The sequence below is a fragment of the Rhinolophus sinicus genome, chromosome 1 (assembly GCF_057876585.1).
Source record: "Rhinolophus sinicus isolate RSI-liver-muscle chromosome 1, RSI-T2T, whole genome shotgun sequence".
NCBI classification, from domain to species: Eukaryota; Metazoa; Chordata; class Mammalia; order Chiroptera; family Rhinolophidae; genus Rhinolophus; species Rhinolophus sinicus.
In genome coordinates this window covers 30,795,535-30,823,058 of record NC_142501.1, presented here as the reverse complement: position 1 = coordinate 30,823,058, position 27,524 = coordinate 30,795,535, and the positions used below count along the sequence as shown (strand labels likewise).

The following is a 27,524-nucleotide window of genomic DNA, read 5'->3' as shown; positions in this document are numbered from 1 at the left end:
AGAAATAATAATTACTACTGAAATAAATATTATTGGCAATTTACATGTGCCAGACAATGGTGGTATCAGGACACAAAGAAATTTAACTTACTCAAATGAGGAAAAAGTTAAGAGGAGGAGAAAGAAATCCAACTGAAAACTATAATGTGACATACAAACATTTATTAAAAATATGTACTACAGAGTAACTATGGAATCAAAATGTGAAGCTAGGCCATAGACTAGAGTTTATGCTATGGTACGCGATTGTCTGGACTTAACTATTAATACATAGAGTAAGAAAGAAGAGGCGAACAGGGCTACTGGAGGTAGTGGATACTAATATACTTTGGAGGAAATGATAAGAGAATAGACTAGGACACTGGCAAGAACGTAAAAAGAAAGAAACATGGAAGACAAATCCCAAAAAATGTAATTTTAAAGATGGATAGAAAATACAGCTGCAAGAATGCCATAACATAAAATTCATTAATATAAGTGTTGAAATGTGAAAACATTATTTGAAGATTAAGAAATGGTTAATAATTAGTTATAGAGCCACAGGGCTAGAAACATACAGGCAGTGTAGTATGAAAGCAAATTTCAGATCAGTAATAAAGGAAGTTTCCTCCTAACTCAGCATTTCCTAAGATTATCACTTAGAGCTAAATGTTAACTGTGCAAGAATAGGAATTCTTACTTCTTGTCTTTTCTTAAGATCTTCTTTGGCTGCTCCAAAACGTTTGGTTAACCTGGCTATCTTGGCCTAAAAAAAGCAAAAACGAAACAGAAATCAAGTGACATTATGGCATTAAAAAGGAACCCGTGCATACATAATAAGAAACACACAGATAACAAGATCCTTAAAAGATAGCTATCAGCAAATAAATAAATAAAATGACAAGCTGATTGTAAAATACATATTTGGAAGCTACAGCAAATCATAATGAAAACTAAAATGACTCTTGAACTTGATACCCACAGGTAAATGCTCTTATTTTTTGAAGGTTTGCTTTTTTCCTCCTAGTACTGTGGATGTTTGTCACAAACAAGTACATTTCTGAATATGTATGTTAGTGTTTTTTATTATTTTTTAACATAGTTGTAACCACACTTAACTTTCTCACAGAGAATTATGTAGTAAGCACATCTGTAAGTCATAAAAGATCCTTTGCCAATACTACTTATGGGTGTATTTATAATATACTGAATTACTACCTACCATTGGTCATACATACAGAGGGTGCCAAAAAAATGTACACACATTTTAAGAAAGGAAAAAAATTATTAAAATTGTAATACTCAATATATACCGATAACAAAAGATGAAAACAAGTCATGCTTGACTTCCGCAATTACAAGAGGTGCTCAAAGTGGTTACTATCAGCATCCAGACACTTCTGATCACGGCAGACATCGTTGGGTAGACTTCTGTGATGAGCGTGTAAACTGTTCCAACACCACAGTAGAAGAAGCAGGACTTGCTACTATGCAAGGCCTCCCGGATCTGAGTGTCTGGCAGGAAGTTAAGCACTCAAAAACGCAATTACTATGAGCTATAGTTCTTTGTCTCATTTTCCTTGAATAGCTGGCATCCCATATACTGGGGGTGCCAAAAACAATGCACACAAGTGGACACTTTGGTCAACGTTGCTCAAACAGTAGTTCGCCATAATCAGAAGTGTCTGCATGCTGGACTACAATTTTTCTAAATTATAATTCAAAATATCTGCCATAATGTGTCTAAGGTTGGGTCTCTATTTTGGCAAGTATTCTGTGAGATTTTTTAAAAACTCTATAAACAGTCACTTTTTTTTTTTTTTTTTAGTTTAGGGAAGTCATATTCTATTATCATATCTTTGATTACTACTATTTCATTTGTTCTTGGTTTCTTTCTTAGGCATATCTATAATTTCTTGATAATGGCATACTGGTAGCTATTCAAGTCACATAATTGTTGGGATTTAGACATACTGGGCCTTGTTTAGCAAACTAGGCAAACCAGAAACTTCTTTACGTACCAAGGAATCACTTAGGAAATAATTCTGTCTGAATAAAAGAGGTAATCATGCACCAAGTTTGGCATAATAACAAAATATTAGTAGTAAAAAAATAGATATGTAGTATCCCATTAGTCCAAACCGTCTCTTGGATTAGAAAGCCACAGATTTACTTAGGGTGCAGGGGGAGGAGGAGAGACTAAAAGAAAAAAGTGAAAAGGCTATTTTCATTTAAACCACTTGAAATGGCATTTTATAAATCATAACCAATGGAATACTGTATTTCAGAGTATGCATCATTAAGACTCAATGGGCAAAATTTGTAGAGACACTACAAATATCTTGGCTAAAAGCACTATTAGACCTTCTAAATTTCAGGTCGACCCCTTTTGGAAACCACAAACCTTTACATAAATCTTTACATAGTTACAGTATCTGCCATGCAGATCTAGCTCCACCTCTTTTGATCCACAGCCAACAAAAGGAGATATCCTTCAATACTATAAATGCCTTACTGCTTTTGCCGAGAATAACCACGCTTTAGCAAAACAATTTTTCCACAGCACATTCCTGGTAGACCAAGGCCTTAAACATCACCTTGCAATGTTGGAAAAGACATCTCCAAAAATGCTCTTTTACCCTGCTAAGAATGCCCAATCAGGTACTGCTAGCCAACCCTTGTGCCTCCAAACTCCAAGGAACAGACTGTTAGATTCACATGTCACATCTAAAGAAAGCACCAAACTCTGACTGGACCTGCATACCAACTGGTAACCTGAAAATAAAGATTTTCAGGAACTGATGTAGACAACAGCTTTCCCGGGATGACAGGACCAGGCCTGTATACCTTTTTCTCCCTGTGGTTTATCTTATTTTCTCCCTTTCTTCTTAAGAAAGACAACAATCTCATCAGCATTTCCCAATCTACTGCAAGAAGGGGAACATTTCTGATTGTTGGATCTATCACCTAACTGTGTATTATGTCAGAGATCCCTGGGTCATACCTGTAACCAATCTCTCTTTAGTCCCAAAAGCCACTGTCAGTTATACCCACAAACCTATAGATATTACCTATCAGGTTAAACTATTGTGGACAGATGTTCCCAGATCTTGTTTCAACCTTTTCCCAGCCATAACCATACAGGTCAACTGAAAACCTCCACCTTTACTCATCCGACCCTCACCCTCCCACATTCCTATCCTTATTTGAATACAATCCGTGCACTCAAGGGAAACACAAAAAAGGTAATACCTTTTTACAGGGCAACACCTTCTTACAGGGCATTTAGAAAAGATTCCTTTAAGGTTAGACAGTTCCTCACAGAATGTCACCCAACTCTGTCTGACCACTGGCTTGAAAAGGCCAATCAGGAAATTCCAGGTAATGACGCCATCAATAACCTATGCTTTAGCTGGAGTCCTCTGAGCTCCACCTGGTTTCACTTGTCTATGGTGGATGGCATTTCTCCTGGCCATATGAATGTTTAGATAGCAGGCGAACTGGAAGTCAATGCTTACTGGCACCATTTAGCTGTCCCTATTGACACCCACAACAAATCAGAAGCTTCCCATTGGTCTACCCCATTGAACCTCCATAGACACCTTAAATGGGAACATCCAGGAGGTGTACTCCTATGTGATTCCCAGTTTGCTTACATACAGAAAGCTTTCAACTCTTGGGTAGGATTAAGCTGACAATGAAGGTGCGGGTAGGATTAAGTTGACAATGAAGGTGTGGTCAGAAATCTCTCCCTAACATTATGACAGCTATTCAACTCTGCAGCCAAAGCTATAGCAGCCCAACAACAATCACTTGACTTGGCTAAAGTAGTTTTGGACAATCACATAGCCCTTTAAAAAAGTTATTTTTCTTTCAATTACAGTTGACATTCAATATTACATTAGTTTTAGGTGTACAGCATAGTGGTTAGACATTCATATAACTTACGAAGTGATCCCCCCCAGTAAGTATAGTAACCCCGACACCACACATAGCTATTAAAATATTATTGACTGTATTCCCCATATTAAACTTTATATCCCCATGACTATTTTCTAACTGCCAATTTGTACTCAATTACTTCACCTTTTTCACCCAGCCCTCTACCATCCCTCCCATCTGACAACCATCAGTTTGTTCTCTGTATCTATGAGTTTGTTTGTTTTGCTTGTTCATTTATTTTGTTTTTCAGATTCCACATATAAGTGAAATCATATAGTACTTGTCTTTGTCCAACATATTTCACTTAGCATAATACCTTCTAGGTTCATCCATAAATGGTAAGATTTCATAATTGTAAGATTTCATTCTTTTATATGGTCAAGTAATATTTCATTGTATGTATGTACCACATCTTCTTTCTCCAATCATCTATCCATGGATACTTAGGTTTCCTCCGTATCTTGGCTATTGTAAATAATACTGCAATGAACATAGAGATGCAATATCTTTTCAAAGTAGTGTTTTCGATTTCTTTGGATAAATACCCAGAAGTGGAATTGCTGGGTAATATGGTAGTTCTATTTTTAATATCCTTCTTTGTCTCTTGTTACAGCCTTTGTTTTAAAATCTATTTTGTCTGATATAAGTATTGCTACTCCAGCCTTTTTGTTTGTTTGTTTCCATTTTCATGAACTATTTTTATCCAACCCTTTACTTTCAGCCTGTTTCCTTTGATCTGACATCTCTTGTAGGAAGCATACGTATGGCTCTTGTTTACTCATCCATTCAGCTACCTTATGTCTTTTGATTGGAGCATTTAATCCACTTATACTTAAAATTATTGACAGGTATGTAATTATTGCCATTTTGTTATTCATATGTTTGATTCCTCTTCCTCCTCCTCCTCTTTCTTCCTTCTCCTCCTACCACTTCTTAAATAAGCCCCTTTAACATTTCTTATAATACTGGTTTGGTGGTGGTGAACTCCTTTAGCTTTTTCTTGTCTGGGAAGCTCTTTATCTCTCCTTTGATTCTAAATGATAGCCTTGCTGAGTAGAATAATCTTGGTTGTAGGTCCTCACTTTTCATCATTTTGAATATTTTGTGTCAATCCCTTCTGGTCTGCAGTTTCCATTGAGAAATCAGCTGACAGTCTAATGGGAGCTCTGTTGTAGATAACTGCTTTCCTCTTGCTGCTTTTAAGACTGTCTTTAACCTTTGGCATTTTGCTTATGATGTCTTGGTGTTGGCCTCTTTGGGTTCATCTTGTCTTGTTAGAGACTCTCTGTGCTTCTTGGGCTTGTATGTCTATTTCCTTCTGCAGTTTAAAAAAGTTTTCAGTCGTTTCTTCAAATAGGTTATCAATCCCTCGTTCTTTCTTCTCCTTCTGGTAATGCGATGATGTGAATATTGGTACCCTCGATATTTTCCCAGAGGTCTCTTGATCGAGCCTCAATTTTTAAATTTTTTTTTCTTTTTGCTGTTCTAATTGTGTGTCTTCCGAATTGCTAATTCAATCCTCTGCTCCATCTAATCTGCTGTTGATTCCATCTAATGTATTCTTCATTTCATTTACTGTATTCTTCATTTCTAACTGGTTCTTTTCTATAGTTTCTGTGTCCTTTTTAAATACTTACTATCTCTTTGCTAGCGTTCTCACTGAGTTCATCTATTCTTCCTTTAATCTCATTGAGCATCCTTATAACCAGTGTTTTGAACTCCGTATCTAGATTTGCTTGCCTCCATTTCGTCTAGTTCTTTTTATGGAGTTCTGTCTGGTTCTTTCACTTGAAACATGTTTCTGTTTCCTTTTGGCTGCTTCCTTGTGTTCGTTTCTATGTATTGTGTACATCTGCTATCTCCTAGTCTTGGCATGGTAGCCTTATGTAGTAAGTGTCCTATGGGGCACAGTGATACAGACTCCCTGATTACCTGAGCCAAATGCTCCAGGGGTGTCCCTTGTGTGTGCTGTGTGTGCCACGCTGTTGCAGGTGAGAGTTGATTGCCGTTGGCACAACGGATGGAATTGGCCCTCAGTCTGAGTGGCTGTGAGGAATGGCCATAACTGCAGTTGAGCTATTGTGTGGGGACTGACCCCATGGAGTGGGATTCACTGCAGCAGGGCTCTGTTGCCTGCCAAGTCCACCCTTTCTGTGTGTCATGTGTGGAGCTAATTGGGTGGTGTTCTGGTGTGGTCTGAAGCTGGTCACTGGGTATGTTGGTTCTGGGGACTCTTGGAAGGGGCTCCAGTGCAGGCCTAGGTCAGGCACTGCCTGTGCTTGGCCCAGGCCACCTGGTAGGAGCTACAAAGTGATCTGTGGTTGGTAGCTGCCTGTACGGGGCTTAGAGGCACCTGGGAGAGGCTATGCTACCAACCTAGGTGGTCTACCACTAACACCAAGCTGGGGGCCACTTAGCAAGACACACGGGTCTCACTTTGACCAGCTACACAGGAGTTGTTGCCAAGAGCTAGGGAGAGGAGGAAATGGGGAGGAAATGGAGAGTAACTGTTTAATGGACACAGGTTTTCTTTTTGGTGGATGAAAAACGTTTTGGAACTGGATATAAATGATGGTCACACAACAATGTAAATGTACTAAATGCTACTGAATTGTAAACTTTAAAACAGTTATTTTGTTATCTGAATTTTACTTCCATAAAAGCTAAATATCAGAACAACACAGAAAGATACAGGAACTAAACTGGGCTTAGTAAAATTTAAATAAATGCCATGCTAAGGGCAAATCATTATGGGTGAGTGAATGGGAGAAACAATATAAAGTCAAAAGAAATAAATACACTATGAAGACTGATACTTTAAAGGACAGTGAAGCAACTGGTAGGTATTAGGAAAAGTGGATCAAAAACTAGGAGATCTAAGTTAAAAATTAGAAAATGAATACTGATTTAAACTGGTTCACAATTGAGGGACCTGGACTACATGAAGGAGAATGAAATAAGCAGTATTTTAGAAAGATGAGTACAATGCTTGGAAAGGAGCAGCAAGGATTTAAAAAGTAGTACCAGAGGAGTTATGTAAAAGGCTGTTACTATAATTAAGGAATTGGGTAGTGATGGCCTTGTGAAAAGACGAAGTAGACTTTTATAAGAAATAAAAAAGATGTAATTAGGCAACTCACTGTATATGGGAAGTGATCGAGAGGAATCAGTTTCCAAGAACTCAAAAACTATCAATAAGAGAAAAAATGGGATGACATTCCTTGAAGATTTTTCCAAGAATTCAAGAATTGTGAATAAGAACAACAATGGAAGGAGGGTTTATTTGCAAAGGAAAGATTGGTTTGGTGTTAGAAAGATTCAGATTCTGAGGCTACAAAGACACATCCAAGGCAAAGGTTTACTAAATGTTAAGAGATCTGCACTTGCACCGTAAGTGAGACTATAGAAGTCAAACTTTCAGGTTTTAAAAACACAAATCATAGTGGTGGCCATGGGACTGATGAGACAATAAATGAAATGAAATTACTCTTTTAAATCTTCAAGTATTTTCAAGTTTTAATTCAAAATTCTCAACAGTAGTAAATTAAGTTTAATAATCAGACACTATCAATATAGAAAGACCTGCTAAAAGTAAGAAACAGGACAAGTGTTCTAAACAGTGCATTACATAATTACTACAAAAAAACTTATTAATAAAGTTTCACTTCAAGCAAAACTAACAATATGAAACCAAGAAAACTTTTAGGCTGAGAAATATAATACATAAATTCTAGTCACATTTGGTTGCAATTTGTTTTATAATTGGGAAACAATGACTTTATTTTCATATACCACTTTCCAATCATTTGTAAAATAAGGTTCTAAAAGTGGTTTGTAACTCAGCATTTGTAGACTATGTTCATATTTCAGATAGCCTAATAGAAACCACACATTTACTTATGACAGAATAAATGGACCGATAAAAAGTTCCAGTTTCTTCATCTGGGAATAAAATGAATAACTACAGCATGTTATCATGTTCTCATTCAGCCATTTAGAAATTCTGGCATTGTATGTTAATATATATTTAATATAAAACGAAAAGTAGTAATTATTAATATAGATTAATAAACTAATGTCTTTAAAGCATGGCAGAAAGTTGACTGATATAAAATGAATGACTTACAACAAATATTTAGTACTTATGACATGTTAGATGACATGAGCCTTTCTTCAATGACTAAACAAATATTTAAGAAGGACTAAGTTAGGTAATTTCTGAGGTTCTGTTATGGGTTGAACTTTGTATCTCAAAAGCTCTATACTGATTTCTGAACCCCAAGTATCTCAGAATGTGACCTTATTTGGAAATAGGGTTGTTGCAGAAATAATTCACCAGAGAAGAGGGGGTCCCAATCCAAATGACTGGTATCCTTGTAGAAAGGGGAGATGTGAGCACATACACACACAAACGTGTGTGAAGACGAAGCCAGAGATCAGGGTGATGCTTTTCCAAGACAAGGAACACCAAAGACAAACCATCAGAAACTAGAAAACTAGGAACATTCTTCCTCACAGCCCTCAGAAATAACCAAAGCTGCTAACACCTTGTTCTAGGACTTTTAGCCTTCAGAATTATGAGACAATATCGTATTTCTGTTGTTTGAGCCACCCAGTTTACGGTTCCTCTTTTATGGCAGCCCTCGCAAACTAATAGAGGCTCCTCTTCTAAAATTTTGAAGTTAAATGTATTATATCACAAAAAATAAGTTGTAAAAATGATGACACACAGCTATATAATTCAAGTCAGTGTACAAACCTGTAGTTCAGTAAGAACTGTCTTATGCCTCTTGTTACATTCAATCTTTTCCACTCGTGTTTTCAATTCTGCCAAAGTTTTATCAAACACAGCACACTGCAGTGCACACAGTTTTTCTTCCAGCAACCACTGGACAACCTAAAGAAATATATTCCTTTGTTACACAGAGCAAAGAATAAATTTCAGAAAGAAGCAAACAGTACATACTCTTAGTACTAATACAATAATACTAATGTATTTAGTTTAGTGAAAAAAACATGTTGGCATCCATAACACAATGCTATCTGCTAAAGTCTGAATTTCTACGTGTATCTACTGCAAAAGAATAATATACACAAAAAGTAGAAAATTTCCAGATGGTGAAAACTAATTTAAAATTGAAGTTTTAATATTTTCTTCTCAAACCCTCTGTCATGATTTAAAGAAAATCAGTTAAAGGAAAAGACCAGTTTTAAAACTTCTAATCTATTGCAGATGATGTTTTTGTGATACACTAAGAATGTCACTGCACTAAGAAATTTCTATAAAACATTTCTTTTTTATATATGGAACGCTTCACGAATTTGCGTGTCATCCTTGCGCAGGGGCCATGCTAATCTTCTCTGTATCGTTCCAATTTTAGTATATGTGCTGCCGAAGCGAGCACATAAAACATTTCTAAATGCCTACTCTCAATTTCCGTATTTATCTCCTTATGGACCCATAACAAAGAGGACACATGGTGTCCAGACCATACTTGAATAACACTGTTCTAGACTAGGAGTAAACTCTGGTACACAAAAAAGTTTTCAAAATTCTTTCACACAACTATCTTCATATTTCAAAAAGCTCTATAAGAAACTAAATAAACATTATTTATCACCATATGACAAATACAAAAGACTGGGAGAAAAAAAGCCAGTTTTCTCACTGCCTCTTAGTGGAAGAACATTGGTCTACAACCTAGATTATTTTTAATTTCATTATTAAATCTGTAAGACGATGAAAAATTAATTTCACCTGAGTTTCATATTCTTCTCTTAAAAAAGCATTTGTCATAAACATTCGTGAAAACATTTTGAAAAACATATTAAATATTGCGTTTTTCAGTTCTACTTTTAGTTTAGCAGGTATAGGGGTTGGGGTTAGTTTCCAAAGTCTGTACTTTACATACTCCTTTTTCCTAGTTCTCCTTAAGCCTTGTCCCGACCATTTTTAATACCAAGCTTAAAGTATATAACAAAGATTTTAGAACGTAGGGACTTACAACCATGAAACCAGCTTATTATAAAGACTAAAATGTTACATATAAGACTCTAATGTTTCCACTAGAATCAAGTTCAATATAGAAGAAAAAATCTGAAAACTAACATTCAATTTTATTACTAAAGGAAATAAAAACATATCATCACATCTCTCTTCCATTTTGATAATTACTACCATATCTAAAAAACAAAATTATGCAGCTTTTTAAAAAATCAAAAGGAATTTTAAAATTAAATTACTGGGGCAGCCAGTTGGCTCAGGTGGTTAGAGCACAGTGCCCCAGTGCTCCTAACACCCACGTCGCCAATTCGATTCCCACATGGGCTAGAGAACTGCACCCTCCACAACTAGATTGAAAAAACAACGACTTGAGTTGGAGCAGATGGGTCCTGGAAAAACATACTGTTCCCCAACATTCCCCAGTAAAAAATACATAATTAATTAATTAATTAATTAATGATAATAAGTTCGACCACTTTCTTCAAGTTCTCTTTTCTATGAAAAACCTGAGTATGTCAGTAAAATACAGAATAATTTAAAACCTAGAAGAATAAACATCGTGGTCCTTTTTACTTAATATGATTTTTAACTTTATAATCTATAATACCTTTTGTAGCTTCTGGTTAATATCTCCTTTGGCTGTAATCTTTACTTGAAATTCTGCCTCGTATTCTTCTTCCATATATCGGCGGCGTTTGGACTGTACATTGTCCATGTCCTCTGATTTAGAACGTTTTCTTCTGGAAAATTCAACTGAGAACAAAAAGCATAATAACCAATCAGGTGTTTTTATTATAGACCTTAATATCTATTCTCCATCCTTAGCAAAATATTATCTTAAGATATCACAATAGCATTCTCAATTATTTTATGAATTATTTTTGAGATCAAAAAAATTGATAGGCAGCATTTAGCTTTGAAATGGAAACGATTTTCAATATGCAAAATAAGAACTTCCTAATGACTAAGCAATGTAAACACAAAACATTTTATCCTTGAAATCTTCATATTAAGATGGAGAATTTTTTTTCTAGTCATCAAAATGGCAGCGTGAGGTGAGCCTCTGTAAAGCTCCCCTGGAATTTATAACTAATCGAACAACAATAACTCCATAAAGGACTTCCTGTACAGCAAACAGGGAAGACGAAGAGGCCCACTACTGAATGCACCTAAAGGTGGGCAAATCGCGCGAGCGGGGAGGAGTGAAGGGAGAAGTGCGGAGACGGAGACGGAGACGGAGCAGCACGGGCGCATGATGCAGACCTAGCTCAATGCTCTGAGATCGCTGCTCCGAGCTCACTGCATCCAGGAACTACCGCAGCTGCGGGACAGGGAAGAACTCGGACTGCTAGGGCTCCGCTTATGGCCCACAGGGCTGAAGGGGCAGCATATAACACGGCTGAACACAATGATCACTGCAGAGACGTCATTGAAAAGACTGAGTGAAGAAGGCTGAAAACGGTGGCTTAAGCCCTCACTGCCGAGCAGAGAACGGAAGCCTTAGGCACTGAGACTAGCCATCCCCTCCCTACCCTTCCAGAGCTCGCCCCGCCCCCACCTGCCCAATGCTAGAAGCGAAACAGCAGCAGTGTCAGATCAAAAGAACAGAATATTTGCTGTTCTGAGAACTGTAGACTGCAGACACAGAATTGCAGCCCAATTAATTCCGGCAAAGTGGAGGGAGCTGTGGAAGCAGGACCACCTATGGTGGTGGTCGCCGCCATTGCTCTGGGACACATCTCACAACTCACCCCGCCCCTGGCCCCAGCTATTTGGGCGGATCCATGCAGGAGTAAACAGAACTGCTGAAATATACAGAGTCTAAATCTGGTGCAGGAAGAGCTTTGGAAATTCAAAAGCTCTCTGCATACCCACACGACACTGCGCCCTGTGACCCAGGCGAACTATTAACAGAGGAGAAGCCCTTCTCCCAGGGAATGCCCCCATTGTATGAGAAGCTGGAATAGTGCAGAGAAAACATAGCACTACCGTATGAGAGAGAAAAAAAAAGCTGCAGTCGGAGAGAAAATGAAACATTCTACCAACAAGTTCTGGAAAACAAAAGAAAGACCTCTTCCTATCAACCTGCTGCAGAAGCCACTTCTGTAGATGTCTAGGAAGAGAAATAATAAATCAGTAATTTCCACGAATAACCAAGGAAACAAGACAGCTCAGAAAGAAAGTGAAAAGTCTCCAGAAAAGGAACTTAAGGATATGGAAATATGTGACTTAAATGACAGAGAATTCAAGATTGCAGTTCTGAAAAAACTCAATGAGATGCAAGAAAACACAGAAAGGCAGTTTAATGAACTCAGAAACACAATCAAAAAACAACATGAGCATTTTACGAAAGAGATTGAAATTTTAAAAAAGAACCAAATAGAATTTCTGGAGATTAAGAACTCAATAGAAGAAATTAAGAATGAAATAACCAGCTTAGGTAGTAGAGCTGACCAGATGGAGGAAAGAATCAGTGACATAGAAGACAGAAACCAGGAAATTACACAGATGGAAGAAGAAAGAGACTTGAGACTTAAAAGAAATGAAAGAACTCCACAAGAACTTTCTGACTCCATCAGAAAGAGCAATATAAGAACAATGGGCATACCAGAAGGAGAAGAAAGAAAGAAGGGAACAGAGAATATATTCAAACAAATTGTTGATGAGAACTTCCCAAACTTGCGGACAGAACTGGATCCTTGAATCCAAGAAGCAAATAGAACACCTAATTACCTCAGTCCCAAAAGGCCTTCTCCAAGGCACACTGTATTGAAGCTGTCTAAAATCAACGACAAAGAAAGAATCCTCAAGGCAGCCAGGGAAAAGAAGACGGTAACCTACAAAGGAAAGCCCATTAGATTATCATCAGATTTTTCAGCAAAAACTCTATAAACCAGGAGGGAGTGGAACCAAATATTGAAACTATCGAAAGACAGAAATTATGAGCCAAGAATAATATACCCAGCAAAGATATCTTTTAGATATGAAGGAGGAATAAAGACCTTTCCAGACATACAGAAGCTGAAGGAATTTTCTAATACACGACCTGCACTACAATACTAAAGAAGGCTACTCGACCACCATCAAAAGGGACAATTTGTGGCAACCAAAACATAAAAAGGGGGAAAGTAAAGGCCTGAACCAGAATATGGGAATGGAGAAAGTAAGCATGCTGAAGAAAATGGAATACTCTAAATATCAAATTTTCTTTTACATAAACTTAATGGTAACCACTCAAAAAAAATCCAGAACTGAAATATATACTGTAATAAAAGAAGAAACAGAGGGAAACATCATAGAATACCACCACACAGAAATAATACACAACAACAAAAAGGCAAAGAAAGAATGAAGACACAGCCTTACCAGAAAACTAAAGATAGAATGACAGGAAATCCTCACATATCAATAATCACCCTAAATGTAAATGGACTGAACTCACCAATAAAAAGGCACAGTGTAGCAGATTGGATCAAAAAACTAAACCCTACCATATGCGTCTCCAAGAGACACATCTCAGCTACAAGGACAAGCATAGACTCAAAGTGAAAGGGTGGAAATTGACACTCCAAGCAAATGGTACCCAAAGAAAATCAGGTGGAGCCATAATGATATCAGATGAAACAGACTTCAGGGTGAAAAAGATAACAAGAGACAAAGATGGACATTTCATAATGGTAAAGGGGACTATACAACAAGAAGACATAACAGTCATCAATATTTATGCCCCCAATCAGGGAGCACCGAAATATACCAATCAACTACTAACAGAACTAAAGGGAGAAATTGACCAAAACACAATTATACTGGGGGACTTAAATACATCATTGACAGCTATGGATAGATCATCCAAACAGAAAATAAATAACAAAATAGGAGCCATAAATGACATATTAGATGAAATGGACATAATTGACATATATAGAGCATTTCATCCTAAAACATCAGACTATACATTCTTTTCTAGTGTACATGGAACATTCTCAAGGATAGACCGTATATTGAGACACAAAATCAGCTTCAGCAAATTTAAGAAGACTGAAATTACATCAAGCATATTCTCTGATCACAAGGCTTTGAAATTGGACATCAACTGCAAAAAGAAAACAGGAAAAAACACAAATACATGGAGCTTAAACAACATACTTTTAAAGAACTACTGGGTCAAAGAAAAAATTAGAGGAGAAATCAAAAGTTACATAGAAACAAATGACAATGAAAATACATCCTATCAAAATTTTTGGGATGCAGCGAACGCAGTTTTAAGAGGGAAATCTATATCATTACAGGCCTATCTCAAAAAACAAGAAAAATCCCAAATACATAACCTCATGTTATACCTTAAAGAACTAGAAAAAGAACAAGTGAACCCCAAGGTCAGCCGAAGAAAGGAAATAACAAAAATCAGAGCAGAACTAAATGAAATAGAGAACAATAAGACAATAGAAAAAATTAATGAGACAAAGAGCTGGTTCTTTGAAAAGCTTAACAAAATTGAAAAACCCTTGGCTAGACTCACTAAGATAAAAAGAGAGAAGCCACTAATTAACAAAATCAGAAATGAAAAAGGAGAAGTTATCACGGACACCACAGAAATACAAAGGATCATCCAAGAATACTATGAAGGACTATATGCCACCAAATTCAATAACCTAGAAGAAATGGACAAGTTCTCAGAAACATATAGCCTTCCAAGGCTGAACCATGAAAAACTGGAAAATCTAAACAGACCGATCACCAGTAACGAAATTGAATCAGTCATCCAAAACCTTCCCAAAAGCAAAAGTCCGGGACCAGATGGCTTCACTAGTGAACTCTACCAAACCTTCAAAGAGGATCTAATACCAATCCTGCTGAAATGCTTCCAAAAAATTGAAGAAGAGACAGTACTCTGTAACTCATTTTATGAGGGCAACATTACCCTGATACCAAAACCTGATAAGGACAACACAAAAAAAGAAAACTACAGACCAATATCTCTGATGAATACAGATGAAAAAATCCTAAATAAAATTCTAGCAAATCGAATACAACAATGCATTAAAAAGATTATTCATCACGACCAAGTGGGGTTCATCCCCAGGGCACAAGGATGGTTCAACATCCGCAAATCCATCAATGTGATACATCACATAAACAAAATAAAGGACAAAAATCATATGATTATATCAATTGATGCAGAGAAAGCATTTGACAAGATACGACATCCATTTATGATTAAAACACTTAATAAAACAGGCATAGAAGGAAAATACCTTAACATAATAAAAGCTATATATGACAAGCCCTCAGCTAATCTCATAATTAACGGTGAAAAACTGAAGCCCTTTGCTCTACATTCAGGAACACGACAGGGTTGTCCCCTATCACCTCTGCTTTTCAACATAGTGTTGGAAGTCCTTGCGAGAGTAATCAGGCAAGAGAAAGAAATAAAAGGCATCCAAATTGGGAATGAAGAAGTTAAATTATCACTCGTTGCAGATGACATGATACTATATATAGAAAACCCTAAAGACTCCACCAAAAAGCCTATTAGAAACAATCAACAAATACAGTGAAGTTCTTGGCTACAAAATCAATGTACAAAAGTCCATTGCATTCCTATATACTAACAATGAAATCTCAGAGAAAGAAATACAAAAAACAATTACTTTTGCAATTGCAGCGAAAAGAATAAAATACCTAGCTAGAATAAACTTAACCAAGGATGTGAAGGCCCTATATGCTGAAAACTTTAAGACATTTTTGAAAGAAATTGAACAAGACACAAAGAAATGGAAAGACATTCCGTGCTCATGGATTGGAAGAATCAACATAGTTAAAATGGCCTTATTACCCAAAGCAATATACAGATTTAATGCAATCCCCATCAAATCCCAATGGCATTTTTTAAAGAAATAGAACAAAAAATCATCAGATTTGTTTGGAACCACAAAAGACCCCGAATAGCCAAAGCAATCTTAAGAAAAAAGACCAATACTGGAGGTATCACACTCCCTGACTTTAGCTTGTACTACAGGGCTACAATAATCAAAACAGCATGGTATTGGCAGAAAAACAGATGTAGACCAATGGAATAGAATTGAGAACTCAGAAATAAAACCACATAAATATGGACAGATAATTTTTGACAAAGAAGCTAAAAACATACAACGGAGGAAAGACAGCCTCTTCAATAAATGGTGCTGGGAGAATAGGATAGCCACGTGCAAAAGAATGAAACTGGACTGCTATCTGTCACCATGTACCAAAATTAGTTCAAAATGCATCAAAGACTTAAGCATAAGACCTGACACAATAAAGTGCATAGAAGAAAACATAGGTACTAAACTTATGGACCTTGGGTTCAAAGAGCATTTTATGAATTTGACTCCAAAAGCAAGGGAAGTAAAAGCTAAAATAAACAAATGGGACTATATGAAACTTAAAAGCTTCTGCACAGCAAAAGAAACCATCGACAAAATTAAGAGGCAACCAACGGAATGGGAGAAGATTTTTGCAAACAGTGCCTCTGATAAGGGGCTAATATCCAAAGTATACAAGGAACTCATGCAACTCAACAACAAAAAAACAACCCTATTGAAAAATGGGCAGATAACCTGAAGAGACATTTCTCCAAAGAGTACAAATGGCAAATAGACATATGAAAAAATGCTCAACATCACTAATCATCAGAGAAATGCAAATAAAAACCACAATGAGATATCACCTCACCCCAGTCAGAACGGCTATCATCAACAAGACAAATAGTAACAAGTGTTGGAGAGGCTGTGGAGAAAAAGGAACCCTCATACACTGTTGGTGGGAATGCAGACTGGTGCAGCTGCTATGGAAGGCAGTGTGGAGCTTCTTCAAAAAATTACGAATAGAATTACCATATGACCCAGCAGTCCCTCTCCTGGGTATCTACCCAAAAAATCTGAAAACATTTATATATAAAGACACGTGTGCTCCAATGTTCATTGCAGCTTTGTTTACGGTGGCCAAGACATGGAAACAACAAAAATGTCTTTCGATAGATGAATGGATAAAGAAGTTGTGGTATATATACACAATGGAATACTATTTGGTGGTAAGAAAAGATGATATGGGATGATTTGTGACAACATGGATGGATCTTGAGAGTATGATGCTAAGCGAAATAAGTCAGACAGGAAAAGCAGAGAACCATGTGATTTCACTGATATGTGGTATATAAACCAAAAACAAAAGAACAAGACAAACAAATGAGAAACAAAAACTCATAGACACAGACAATAGTTTAGTGGTTACCAGAGGATAATGCGGGAGGGGGGTGGGAGATGAGGGTAAGGGGGATCAAATATATGGTGATGGAAGGAGAACTGACTCTGGGTGGTGAACACACAATGGGATTTATAGATGATGTAATACAGAATTTTACACCTGAAATCTATGTAATTTTGCTAACAATTGTCACCCCAATAAATTTAATTTAAAAAAATGGAGACTAACGTAAAAATATGAATATTGAGAAAAAATCACCTGATATTCATTCCACTTAAATTTTATAATGCACATGAATACTCTGACAAAATAGTTTTTATTATCATATCACAGATCTCAGTATTCATTCTCATATCACAGATTTCTAACAACTGTGACTAGTTTTATTTAATTCTTCCTCCTCGTAAATTTAGGAAAAATTCTTAATCATCAGCCTTAGGAAAATAACAATAATAGCTATTCTTAACTTATCTTAATGAATTTCAAACATATCAAAATAATAAAAATGTCAGTATAAAAGTAAATTTGGTAAAGAATAGATATACAAAGATCTTCACTTGGAAAATTTCTATAACATTCATGGGATCACAAGCAAATTTTATCTGGTTTCTTTTTCAATACATAAACAGTGAAGAGTCTAAAATCTCCACACTTATTGAAGGCAAATGGCTTTATGTGATCATACCTATCCCTCTCCACTTCACTCTATATCCGTATCGATGTGCCTTTTAAAATATCCAGTTCTACTCAATGACTTCTCTTGTAATCATAATGTACATAGTCATACAGGGAGAGCAGTATGAGGAGGAGAGTTACAGAACCCAGGCATCCTGACTTCTAGTGCAATGATCTTCCTATAAACCTAATGACACTCAATCCCTTCATTTTCCCTTCCACGAAGCTTAACAGCCTTAAGTAGACTGAGACACATACTATCATTCACTTCCGAGTATATCATCCCAGACAAAACTGTTGAGTCCCATGCTCTAAACATAAATCTTAAACAATTTCTCTCACGAAAGTCAGATAGTACCTTACCAAATATTACGCTTAAATCTTTCTTATGGAACAATGAAAAGTATAAATAAACAAAACACTGAAGTTCATAAAGTAATACTTTCAAAGGTCCTTTGGTTAGCCACTAACAAAATGATTTAAGAGTGGCTTAAATTGCAAAATTTTACAATCATCTCATAAGACAGAAAATATATTCTGTGGCTTTAAAAGTAGAAACAATGAATTCGTATTTTTTAAAATGGTACAGTTTTATGTACATGCTTACTTTTCTCAGGGGGTCTTTCATCTTCATGTATTACTTGCTCTTCTTCCTCAGGTTTGCTGTCCTTTTCATTACTTTCTACTTCTGTAACAAAAACAGAAACTTACTTCCATTAGAATTCATAACAGCTCATTATAATTTATACTTTTGGTGTAACCATCCAGTTAATAATCTTTTATGAAATCAGAGTCTCAAAAATGTGAAATTTTGAAGAAAAAGGGAGCATGAACTGGTAGATATGAATGACGAAGTCTACTTTCAAATGTTCCTGCAAATTCATAATAAACTCTTAACATGGAAAAAACTTAACAGTACAGATTTTTAAAACAAAGAAGCTTAGTAATTTACTTCACCAACAGATTAATAAAATGTGAAAAAAACCATAAAACACTTAGACTCCTTATATTCGATTACTAAAACTAAAATAGTGATTGTGACAATTTCAAAAAAATTACAAATTAGTGGCAAACCACTGTCAAAACATGGAATAGTTTGACCAGACAGGTTGAATTATTATGTTATTTCAACGGTATGGAACAGTTCATAAAAGAGGAATGGAAAAGCTATCCTAAAGATATTTACTGAAAAGTAATAGCTACTTTGATACCAGTGCCAACAACTGAGCTAGATGCTTGACATATATATATTACTCCATATCCTCAATATAATCCTACACTATACATGTATTTTTTCCATCACACAGATGAAGAAAGTAACGTTCAGAAAGGTTATTTTCACAAGAAGCACATAAAATATAACAATTAAAGAGTACTCCAAAAAATATTGCTAGTCATAGCTACACAACTGTATTGCTACAACAAATAAAATCCCAGACGTACCAGAAATAGCCGTTTGCCAATCAATCTATATCTCTTTAACTAACTTAGTCGTTAAATGGGAGAGAAGAACAAATCATTAATGTTTGGGTTTCTATTTCCCCCCCTTACAGCACTACAACTGGCTTCCTCAGTGCCTTCAAGAAAGAATGCTATGTTTCATCATTCTCTGCAAAAAAATTACATAAGCAGTCATGAGGCATATAGCACTACATAAAGATTTTGATATGCCATTTCTTTTCGAAACACCAGGGCTTTAATCCCAACAGCCCTGACAGTAGAAAGTCAAGATTAAAAAAACTTATAAGATCTTTTAGCTGAAAATAGACATGATCATTGATGAACCTATTAAGGTTCTTACAAATATGTTTTTCACACTAAAACAATAAAGCTGTAAAATGCGACTATAGTAAAATAAAACAAAAAGGCTAACAAAATACATAAAGATTACTAAAACTATTTTTAAACTTTAAAATAAATGAGTATTAGAAAATTAAATTCCATTTACTACTCTATGCTCATTAAAAATGTTTTAAGATCTCATTCCTCACCCCCAGTTACAATTAAATGAAAGTGTGTTTTGTTCCCTTGTAGACTGTGAACTCTTGACAAAGCATTTTTTTCTACTCGTATATGGTATATAGTTTTCCAAATCTTCCTGATTTTAATACTGAAAATGATGACTCCTGAATTTCCTAGTCCCAGAGTTTCTAGAGAGACAGAGAAATTGGGTTGCTAGAAATGAAGGTTTACAGTCTTTATTTACCAAATTGTCATACCACCCACAGAACAAAATTTGCCATGGCTCCAATTAGGGTAACTGCAAGCCAGATCATTTAGAATACAGCACAGCCAATTGGCCTGGTTTCATCTGCCTTTTATGCATGTTAGCTCGCTCGTCTTACAGATACATCAAACTTAACTTGAGATTAATTTTACTCAAACACCTCCTCTTATCACCCAGTTTCCATTTTCCAGATATCCTGAGAGGGTATGACTGAATTCTCAACACTTAAAATATTCACTGGGATTTTAGAATAGACACATAGAATTAAAATCTATGCTTGAGTTTTATTTGATGGAAAGAACCTGGGGTTCTATAGAAAGAGTTAAGGCCCAATATTTCTTTAATGGTTTTGTTCTGAAAGTCTCTAGAGAATATGAATGGACCTCCATCAACCCATAATAATAATATCAAAGGCCCTTGTACACAGACATCTTTACATACAGAGGGTGCCAAAAAAATGCATACGCATTTCAAGAAAGGAAAAAACTGTATTAAAATTGTAATACTCAATATATACTGATAAAAGATAAACACAAGTCGTGTATACATTTTTTTGGCACCTCTTATAATTTCAAGTAGTTCTTGGGACTTCTGAAACTCATCCAAATGATTAGGTTCAGACTGTTTTTTTAATTTGTCTTCATTCACAGACAGTTTCTGCTATAATTCCTCTGATATTGAGTATAACATCATTACAAGTTGGCAATTTTAATATATAGTTCAATGTGTGATATTTTTTTCAATCAGACTAGACAGTAAGCTCACTAAGAGCACATGCCACGTCTTGTAATTCTGGTAACCCTCAAAACTTTGGTAAAGACAAAGTAGATGTTTAATATTTAGCTGATGACCATTATCTTGACAAAATTCCATTAAGATGGAAAAAGTGTGTTACAGAAGATTAGAAGACAGAATTTACATGAGGGTGTTAATTTCCCATTTTTAGAATTACACTTTATAGAACTTTACTCCAAGAAAATATGGACACAACTATTGCCTTGGATCAGGGGTTGGCAAGTATTTTTTATTTAATCAATCATAAACAATGTGTAATGTATAAACAGATGGGTCTGGCTATGTTCCAATAAAACTTTACTGACAAAAACAGACAGGGCCTACAGGTCATAGTTTGCCAATCCCCTGCCTTAGATTATTGGCTTTATGAGATAATTGGGGGGAAAAAATCCTACAGATTAATTAAAGACATTAGAAAAATGGACCAAAGAGATGAACAGGCAATATATAGATAAGGAAATACAAATGTCCAATAAACATATGAAGAGTCTCAACCACACAAGACATATCAGAAAAATGTGGCACTACTGGTAATGTGACTTTTCCAGAAATTTTTTGAAGTTTTACTTAACTAATAAAAATATACAAATAATATCTTCCATAGTAAATTTTTGAGCCCCTTTTTAGCAAAACTAGGGGTGGGGGGAGTTACAGTTTATTGTCTCCAATTCTTCTTCTCCCCTTCTCTCTGAAACCCAATCTCAATTAGGCTTTCAATTATACTGTCCCTTGTCAAGGTCACAAATGATACCCAGGTCATTAAATATTTCTCTTTCATCTTACTTGAACAAATAACAGCATTTAATACATAGAGTTAACTGCATCCTCCTGGTTGAAACATTCTCTTTACTGGACTTCTAAGACAACAAAATCTGTTTTTCTTTCTACCTGAAGAGCTGCTCTTGATTGGTTTCCTCTGCTGGTTCTTTCTCATATCCCCAACTTTTAAACACTGGAATGCCAAAAGCTGAGTTCTTGGATCTCCTTTTGTCTCCATTTATACTCACTCTGAAGTGATCTCATCTTGCTACTCAACTTCAACTAATGTCTATATTCTATCTACTCCCAAATTTTCTAGACAGTCCAAGTTCCTGCCCTGAAATTCAGAGATATAGCTAACTCTGGCAACAACAGTCATTTAAAACTTATTTTCCTCCTATAGTCACTCCTCTTCCCAAAACCTGCTTCATTTTTTTATCTTTCTCAACTCTGAAAAGAAAAATCTGCAATTTCCACAGCAGTGTAAGGAATAAGAGGTCCCACAAAGAAAAACCAAATACATAAGAAACAGTTGAATATAAATGGATGGAAAAAATAAAGAATTTTAGCTGAACATAATAGTGACAACAAATTATTAAATTTTAATTGACTTTTAAACCATGACAATTCTATCACTACCAACCTAGAGCAAAAATAGACAAAAACCTTAATTCTAGTCCCATGCAATTATCCTCATTAGCATTTATGTTCATCTTATTTATCTTAAAGATCCAATAAACAGGGAAAAACAAATCAACCACAGATATTTTTTAATCTGAAATAAAAATTGTAAGTAAACTAAGTCAGAATTTAATATAAAATCTGATCTACTCTAAAACAGATTTTTCTCTTCAATAACATTAATAGCAATGTTTATTTAAAAAATAAACAAGTAAGTGGAGGGGAGCCCTCCCTCCTATTTCTCCATAAGAAATAGAACGAGAAGGGCCAAAAAGGAGAAAAAAATGGAGAATGCAGTAGCTCAGAAGCTAAGAAGAGTCTTAAGAGGAAGGAACTGTTGAAGAGGCCATCCAATTATGAGAGAATCAAGACCAAAAAAAGATGCCCCTGGAATTAACAACATGAACATCAATGTCACTTTACTGAGAACAATTAGGAAGGGGGCTGGTAAGGTGGAAATCAAAATTCAATTAAGTTAAATACTAATAAATAGGAGGAGAAGAAATGGTGCTAGCTTTGTTAACATAATTTGAAGAATGGCCCTAAAAGAGAGGAAAGAGATGGAACAGTAGCTAGAAGAAAGTACATGGTATGGAGAGTACATGGCAGGTATAACTAATGTGTATACCTCCTCTAATGCTGTTTGACTTTCCCAAAGAGAAATCTTCATTTTCCTAGGCTTCTTAGACTATGATTTTAACCATTTAGTGAGTATCAGTTATTATATAGTATTATGCAACCACATGATAGTGTCTTCAGGCCTACTAAGGTATGTCTGCAATACTTTTTTAGATCTTTCTTCTACCTTTGTAAAATTCAAATTGCTTTTCTATTTGCTTTCTGGTATCTTTCATTACTTTTTGTTGCTGCTCAGACCCATCATAACTGCCATATTTAAAACAAATTTGTTAAAGAAGTTCCTGAAATAACAGAGATTTCCTATTAGTACCACACATAGATGTTAACAGAGGGAAGAGCTAAACTTCAGTACTTCAATTTATAATTCTGTGTTCTAAACACATCAGGTGCACAGCAACAAATATGACATATAACAGATTCTGCTACCATATAAAGAGAACAGGGTATAGTTTAAGAACCGATGAAGAAACTATACGTCAACCCACAATACACAAAATTTCCTTGGGGGAGAAACAAAAAATAAGTTTAGTAACTGGCTAAGAAATTAAATCAATCACTAAACTTATTCTGCTAATAGCATACAATCAGATAAAAGTCTAAAAGCAAGTAACCAAAAATACACCCAACTGAATTTTCAAAGTATGCAACATGGGTTGCTTAATATTCATCTCTCTACATTTAACAGCATTGTGTGGGAAGGATGGTCTTCAATATCAAGACTCTGACATAAAAGCAAAATGTATAAACTCATTAAATAATAAGCTGCAATTTACTATGACTTTCTTGTAAAGACTACCAAAAAGTTTTTTTAAGGACTTGCCCCAATATTATTCTTTATTTAAATACTCAATGCATGAATGAATGAAGCTCACTCTAAATACTGTTAATTATTATCTTTCCAAAATGTAAATTTCATATCATTCTCCCCTGCTTGAAATCATTTAATGGCTCCCTAGTACTATCAGAATGCTTCAGCATTGTAACTAAAGTCCTCCATGATATACTTCTCCTATATTTCCAATTATTCATTCACCCCACAAATTTTTACTGAGCACTTAACAGTAACCCAGGCATCATTTGTCCCACTGGTGGTGGCTCAGCACTGGGGTGATAGCAGTGAGGATGGCAAAAAGAGACTGGCTGGAGTCTAGATCTATTCTGAAGGTAAAGCCAACAGGAATTCCTGATGGATTGGGTATGGGATATGAAGGAAAAAATAAGAATGGCTCCAAGGTTTTTGGCCTGAGCAAGCAGGATGAAGCTATCTGTCGTTAAGAGGGATTACACTCTCCCCACCCTCTACCCCCCAAAAAAGGAGGGATTAACCTATGCAATGAAAGGCAAGTGCTTTCCTGAATACATATTATACTCTCATAAAGTTACCCTTCCCTAAACTCCCATAATACCAATTTAACATTATTACTGTATTCACAGCCTTGTATTTAATGGTCTGTGTCTTCATTCTTGTCTGCATCCTGAGGGCAAGTACTAAATTTTGTCTTTAAATCCCCAGAACCAAGAAGAGCCTGGCCTGTCTCTCTACGTAGGTTTACTGAATGAATAAATGCTCTTTGGAAATGGAAGTCATCTTTTAGTAATAAAAAAATCTCTACCTCCAAAAGCCGGTACGATATGTTGTTGGGGCAGGGGGGAATCCTGTCTTCTAGGCCAGCCTCATTTTTATTTTCTTTGAAGGAACTAGAAACCGGATGGTATGTTTCATGCTAGTAAGGTCACCCCTCTCAGAACTCTAAGAGCATGAGATACAATAAGAACATAAAAGTACTCATACCCACCTGAAAGGAACTGAGATAGGAATCTGAGTTTGACCATGAAAGCAAAGTAGGATTTTTCTCATTCTCTTTTTCTCTATAGAGATTTAGGTTATAGAGAGATCATTCAAAAAATGAGAGGATAGAGAGTAGGTTGGGTAAAATCATGAGGACTTGAGAAAGCAAATGGATGATTTCTTCATCAAATAGATAATCAGGCTTCAAGATTTCTGGCTTCCAGCAATAATGGTATCATTTCCCAAACAAAGAATATTAAAAGAAACAGATGTCAATGGGAAAATTAATTGTAAAAAGTGATTTGTATCAATGGAAGCAAATAAACTAGTAGGCTTTTATATTCTAAATTATTTGGTTGCTAAGTGATAGCAAGAACAATTACTAGGACTTTGGTCAATCATGTACTGACTTAAAATTGCTATATCATAGTGTTAGTTGGTCCCTCTTATCTCTCTTCCTAGACTGTAAGCCTCTTAAGGGCAAGAGCCATATTTTCTTCTTACACTATCTCCCTTCTTAGCACTTCACACAATGCTGCTCACAGAGTAGATACTTTGTAATTCTGAACTCTGTGAAGTTAAGATCTATGAGTTCAGAGAACATCAGAGTCACCATCATTCTCAACCTTCTTTGCAAATAAATTTAAAACTTTACGAGAATGTTTTATTAAAGTTTGTTAAATCTAATCAAATTTTTTTAAGTTTAAATAATATGCTAACCTGGAGTGTGTGTCTCATTTTGTGATATAACTTCAGACTCATCTTTTTCACCTGAAATATCCTCTTCATCAGAGAGGACCAAAAAAGCTTCTTTTGGCAAACTCTCACTACTTTCTTGTTTAGATGGTGAACCAAAAGAACCTTCCATCTTCTCTTCCAAATCTGGATTTGTCTCATCAATTGGAAGGAGACAAGTTTTAGAGAAGCAAGTAAGTTCATCTTCAGCAGGTGCAAGCTTTTCCAAAATAGGAATAATTTCATCTGTCTCCATAGAATCTGTCTTTTTTAAGATATTCTCATTTTTGTCATCTTTTATAACATTTTCACTAATGGTTTCTGTAAGGTCTGTAGAATTTTCATCTTCATTCTTTTCATTTTGGTCAATTTCCATACTGCTAGATATAGCCTCCTCTCCAAGAGCAGGTTCTGTGATAGCATCTTCTTCTACCTTCTTTTCGTTTTCAGGAGGTAGATCTGAACAAATAATTGTATCATCTGCCTCTAGAATTTCTTCATCAGCATCAATATTGCTATCAGCTTTATTTTTCTCATTAAACGAGAAAATCATGGTGTCATTGTCTAACTTTTCACCATCCCCATTTTTTTCAAGAAAATCATCACCTTTATTGCTAGTCGGTTCTGTATTATCAGTTTCAGGAACTGGTTCACAAACTGGTACAGAACTTGGTTCAAAGGTAGGATCAAATGCTGATTCAGAAGTTGGTTTATCAGATGTCGGTTTATCAGAAACCGTTCCATCAGAGACTGGATCACCAGAGGGCAGATCACCAGAGTCCAAATCACCGGAGGCTGGATCATCATCAGAGGCCAGTGTTCCAGAGGCTAGGTCATCAGATGCTGAATCATTAGAGGCCGGATTACTGGAGACTGGTTCACCAGAGACTGGTTCACCATCGACTGGTTTACTTGAGACCAGTTCATCAGAGACAGGCTCACCGGACATCGTTTCACCAGAGATTGGCTCACCAGAGACTGGTTCACCAGAAACCAGCTCATCAGAGACCGGCTCACTGGAGACGGGCTCACCAAAGACCGGCTCACTAGAGACTGGATCACCAGAGTCGGGATCACCAGAGGTGGGATCACTAGAGGCAGGATTACCAGAGGCAGGTTCATCAGAAGTGGAATCACCAGAGGTGGAATCACTAGAGGTTAATACTGCAGAGGTCAGATCTCCAGAGGCCAAATCTCCAGAGGCCATATCTGCAGTAGCCAGATCATCAGAGGCTGGATCACCAGAAGCTGGTTCAGCAGGCAGTTTAGAGGGTAGTTCAGGAATTGTATTATTAGGAGACAAAGGTTCACTCTTTAAATCATCATCTGGTTTGTTTTTTACATTAACATTTAAGGTACAAGGTGTTTCTTTCCATTCTGATTTACTTTTTTCAGGGCCAAAACAAAGTTCTTCAATGCCATTCACCTCGTCCTTGTCATTAATATAATCCGTATTTTCCAAAGGTGAGGTTGGGTCCAAATCTCCATTTTCATGGTTGCCATTTAACAGCTTGACATCAGTTTTCAGCAGTTCTTCTTTTACCTTGTACACTGCTTCAAGTTGTTGCCGATCACTCACTCTCATTGTTTTTCTAGCCTTAAAGACTTTTTTCTGAGGTTCTTCTATACTATCCATTTTGAATCTTTAAAAAAAAGAGAGAGAGAGTTTATTAATAATTGAAACAGAAGCCACCTAATTATAGACTTACTGCAAATTCATCTTATAATACCACTTCATGTAATTTTGAAATAATGACATATAGAAAGCATAATAATCCTTGCTATATGTTAATTTTGTATTTATTGGATTTATGTAATATAAAATTGATAATAGGTACAGTCCATAGAAGATCAATTACAGGAAGTATTAGAAAAAGGTAACTAATTGCTAGTTTTCATTCTCAGTAAGCCAATGGATTTAGAGAGTTTAATGATGATGTATATACATAAACAAGTAGATGAAAGTAAAAAAAAAAAGTAGATGGAGAAAGAAAAATGAAAGTATAAGAGAATAAAAACAGTAGGAGAATGGGAAACAGGTGTAGAGATAAATA

General features: G+C 35.9%; 1 protein-coding gene and 1 non-coding gene across 6 annotated transcripts in view; both read right to left on the bottom strand.

The window, feature by feature from the left end:
* Positions 1-27,524, bottom strand: part of ATF7IP (activating transcription factor 7 interacting protein) — a 115,409-nt gene that overhangs the window by 42,764 nt on the left and 45,121 nt on the right. For all 5 annotated transcript variants that reach the window (XM_019744727.3, XM_088798085.1, XM_019744729.3 and 2 more), the window contains exons 2-6: positions 25,456-27,113; positions 18,453-18,533; positions 10,533-10,678; positions 8,681-8,818; positions 680-745 (exon numbers count right to left, since the gene is read on the bottom strand). In XM_019744727.3, coding sequence (XP_019600286.3) covers positions 680-745; positions 8,681-8,818; positions 10,533-10,678; positions 18,453-18,533; positions 25,456-27,106 — 2,082 coding nt within the window. In that variant the 5' untranslated portion in view covers positions 27,107-27,113. The remainder of the gene's footprint in view (positions 1-679; positions 746-8,680; positions 8,819-10,532; positions 10,679-18,452; positions 18,534-25,455; positions 27,114-27,524) is intronic.
* LOC141570335 (U6 spliceosomal RNA) lies at positions 9,220-9,326 on the bottom strand. Its single transcript, XR_012494327.1, has one exon. It is a non-coding gene; the product is annotated as a U6 spliceosomal RNA (small nuclear RNA).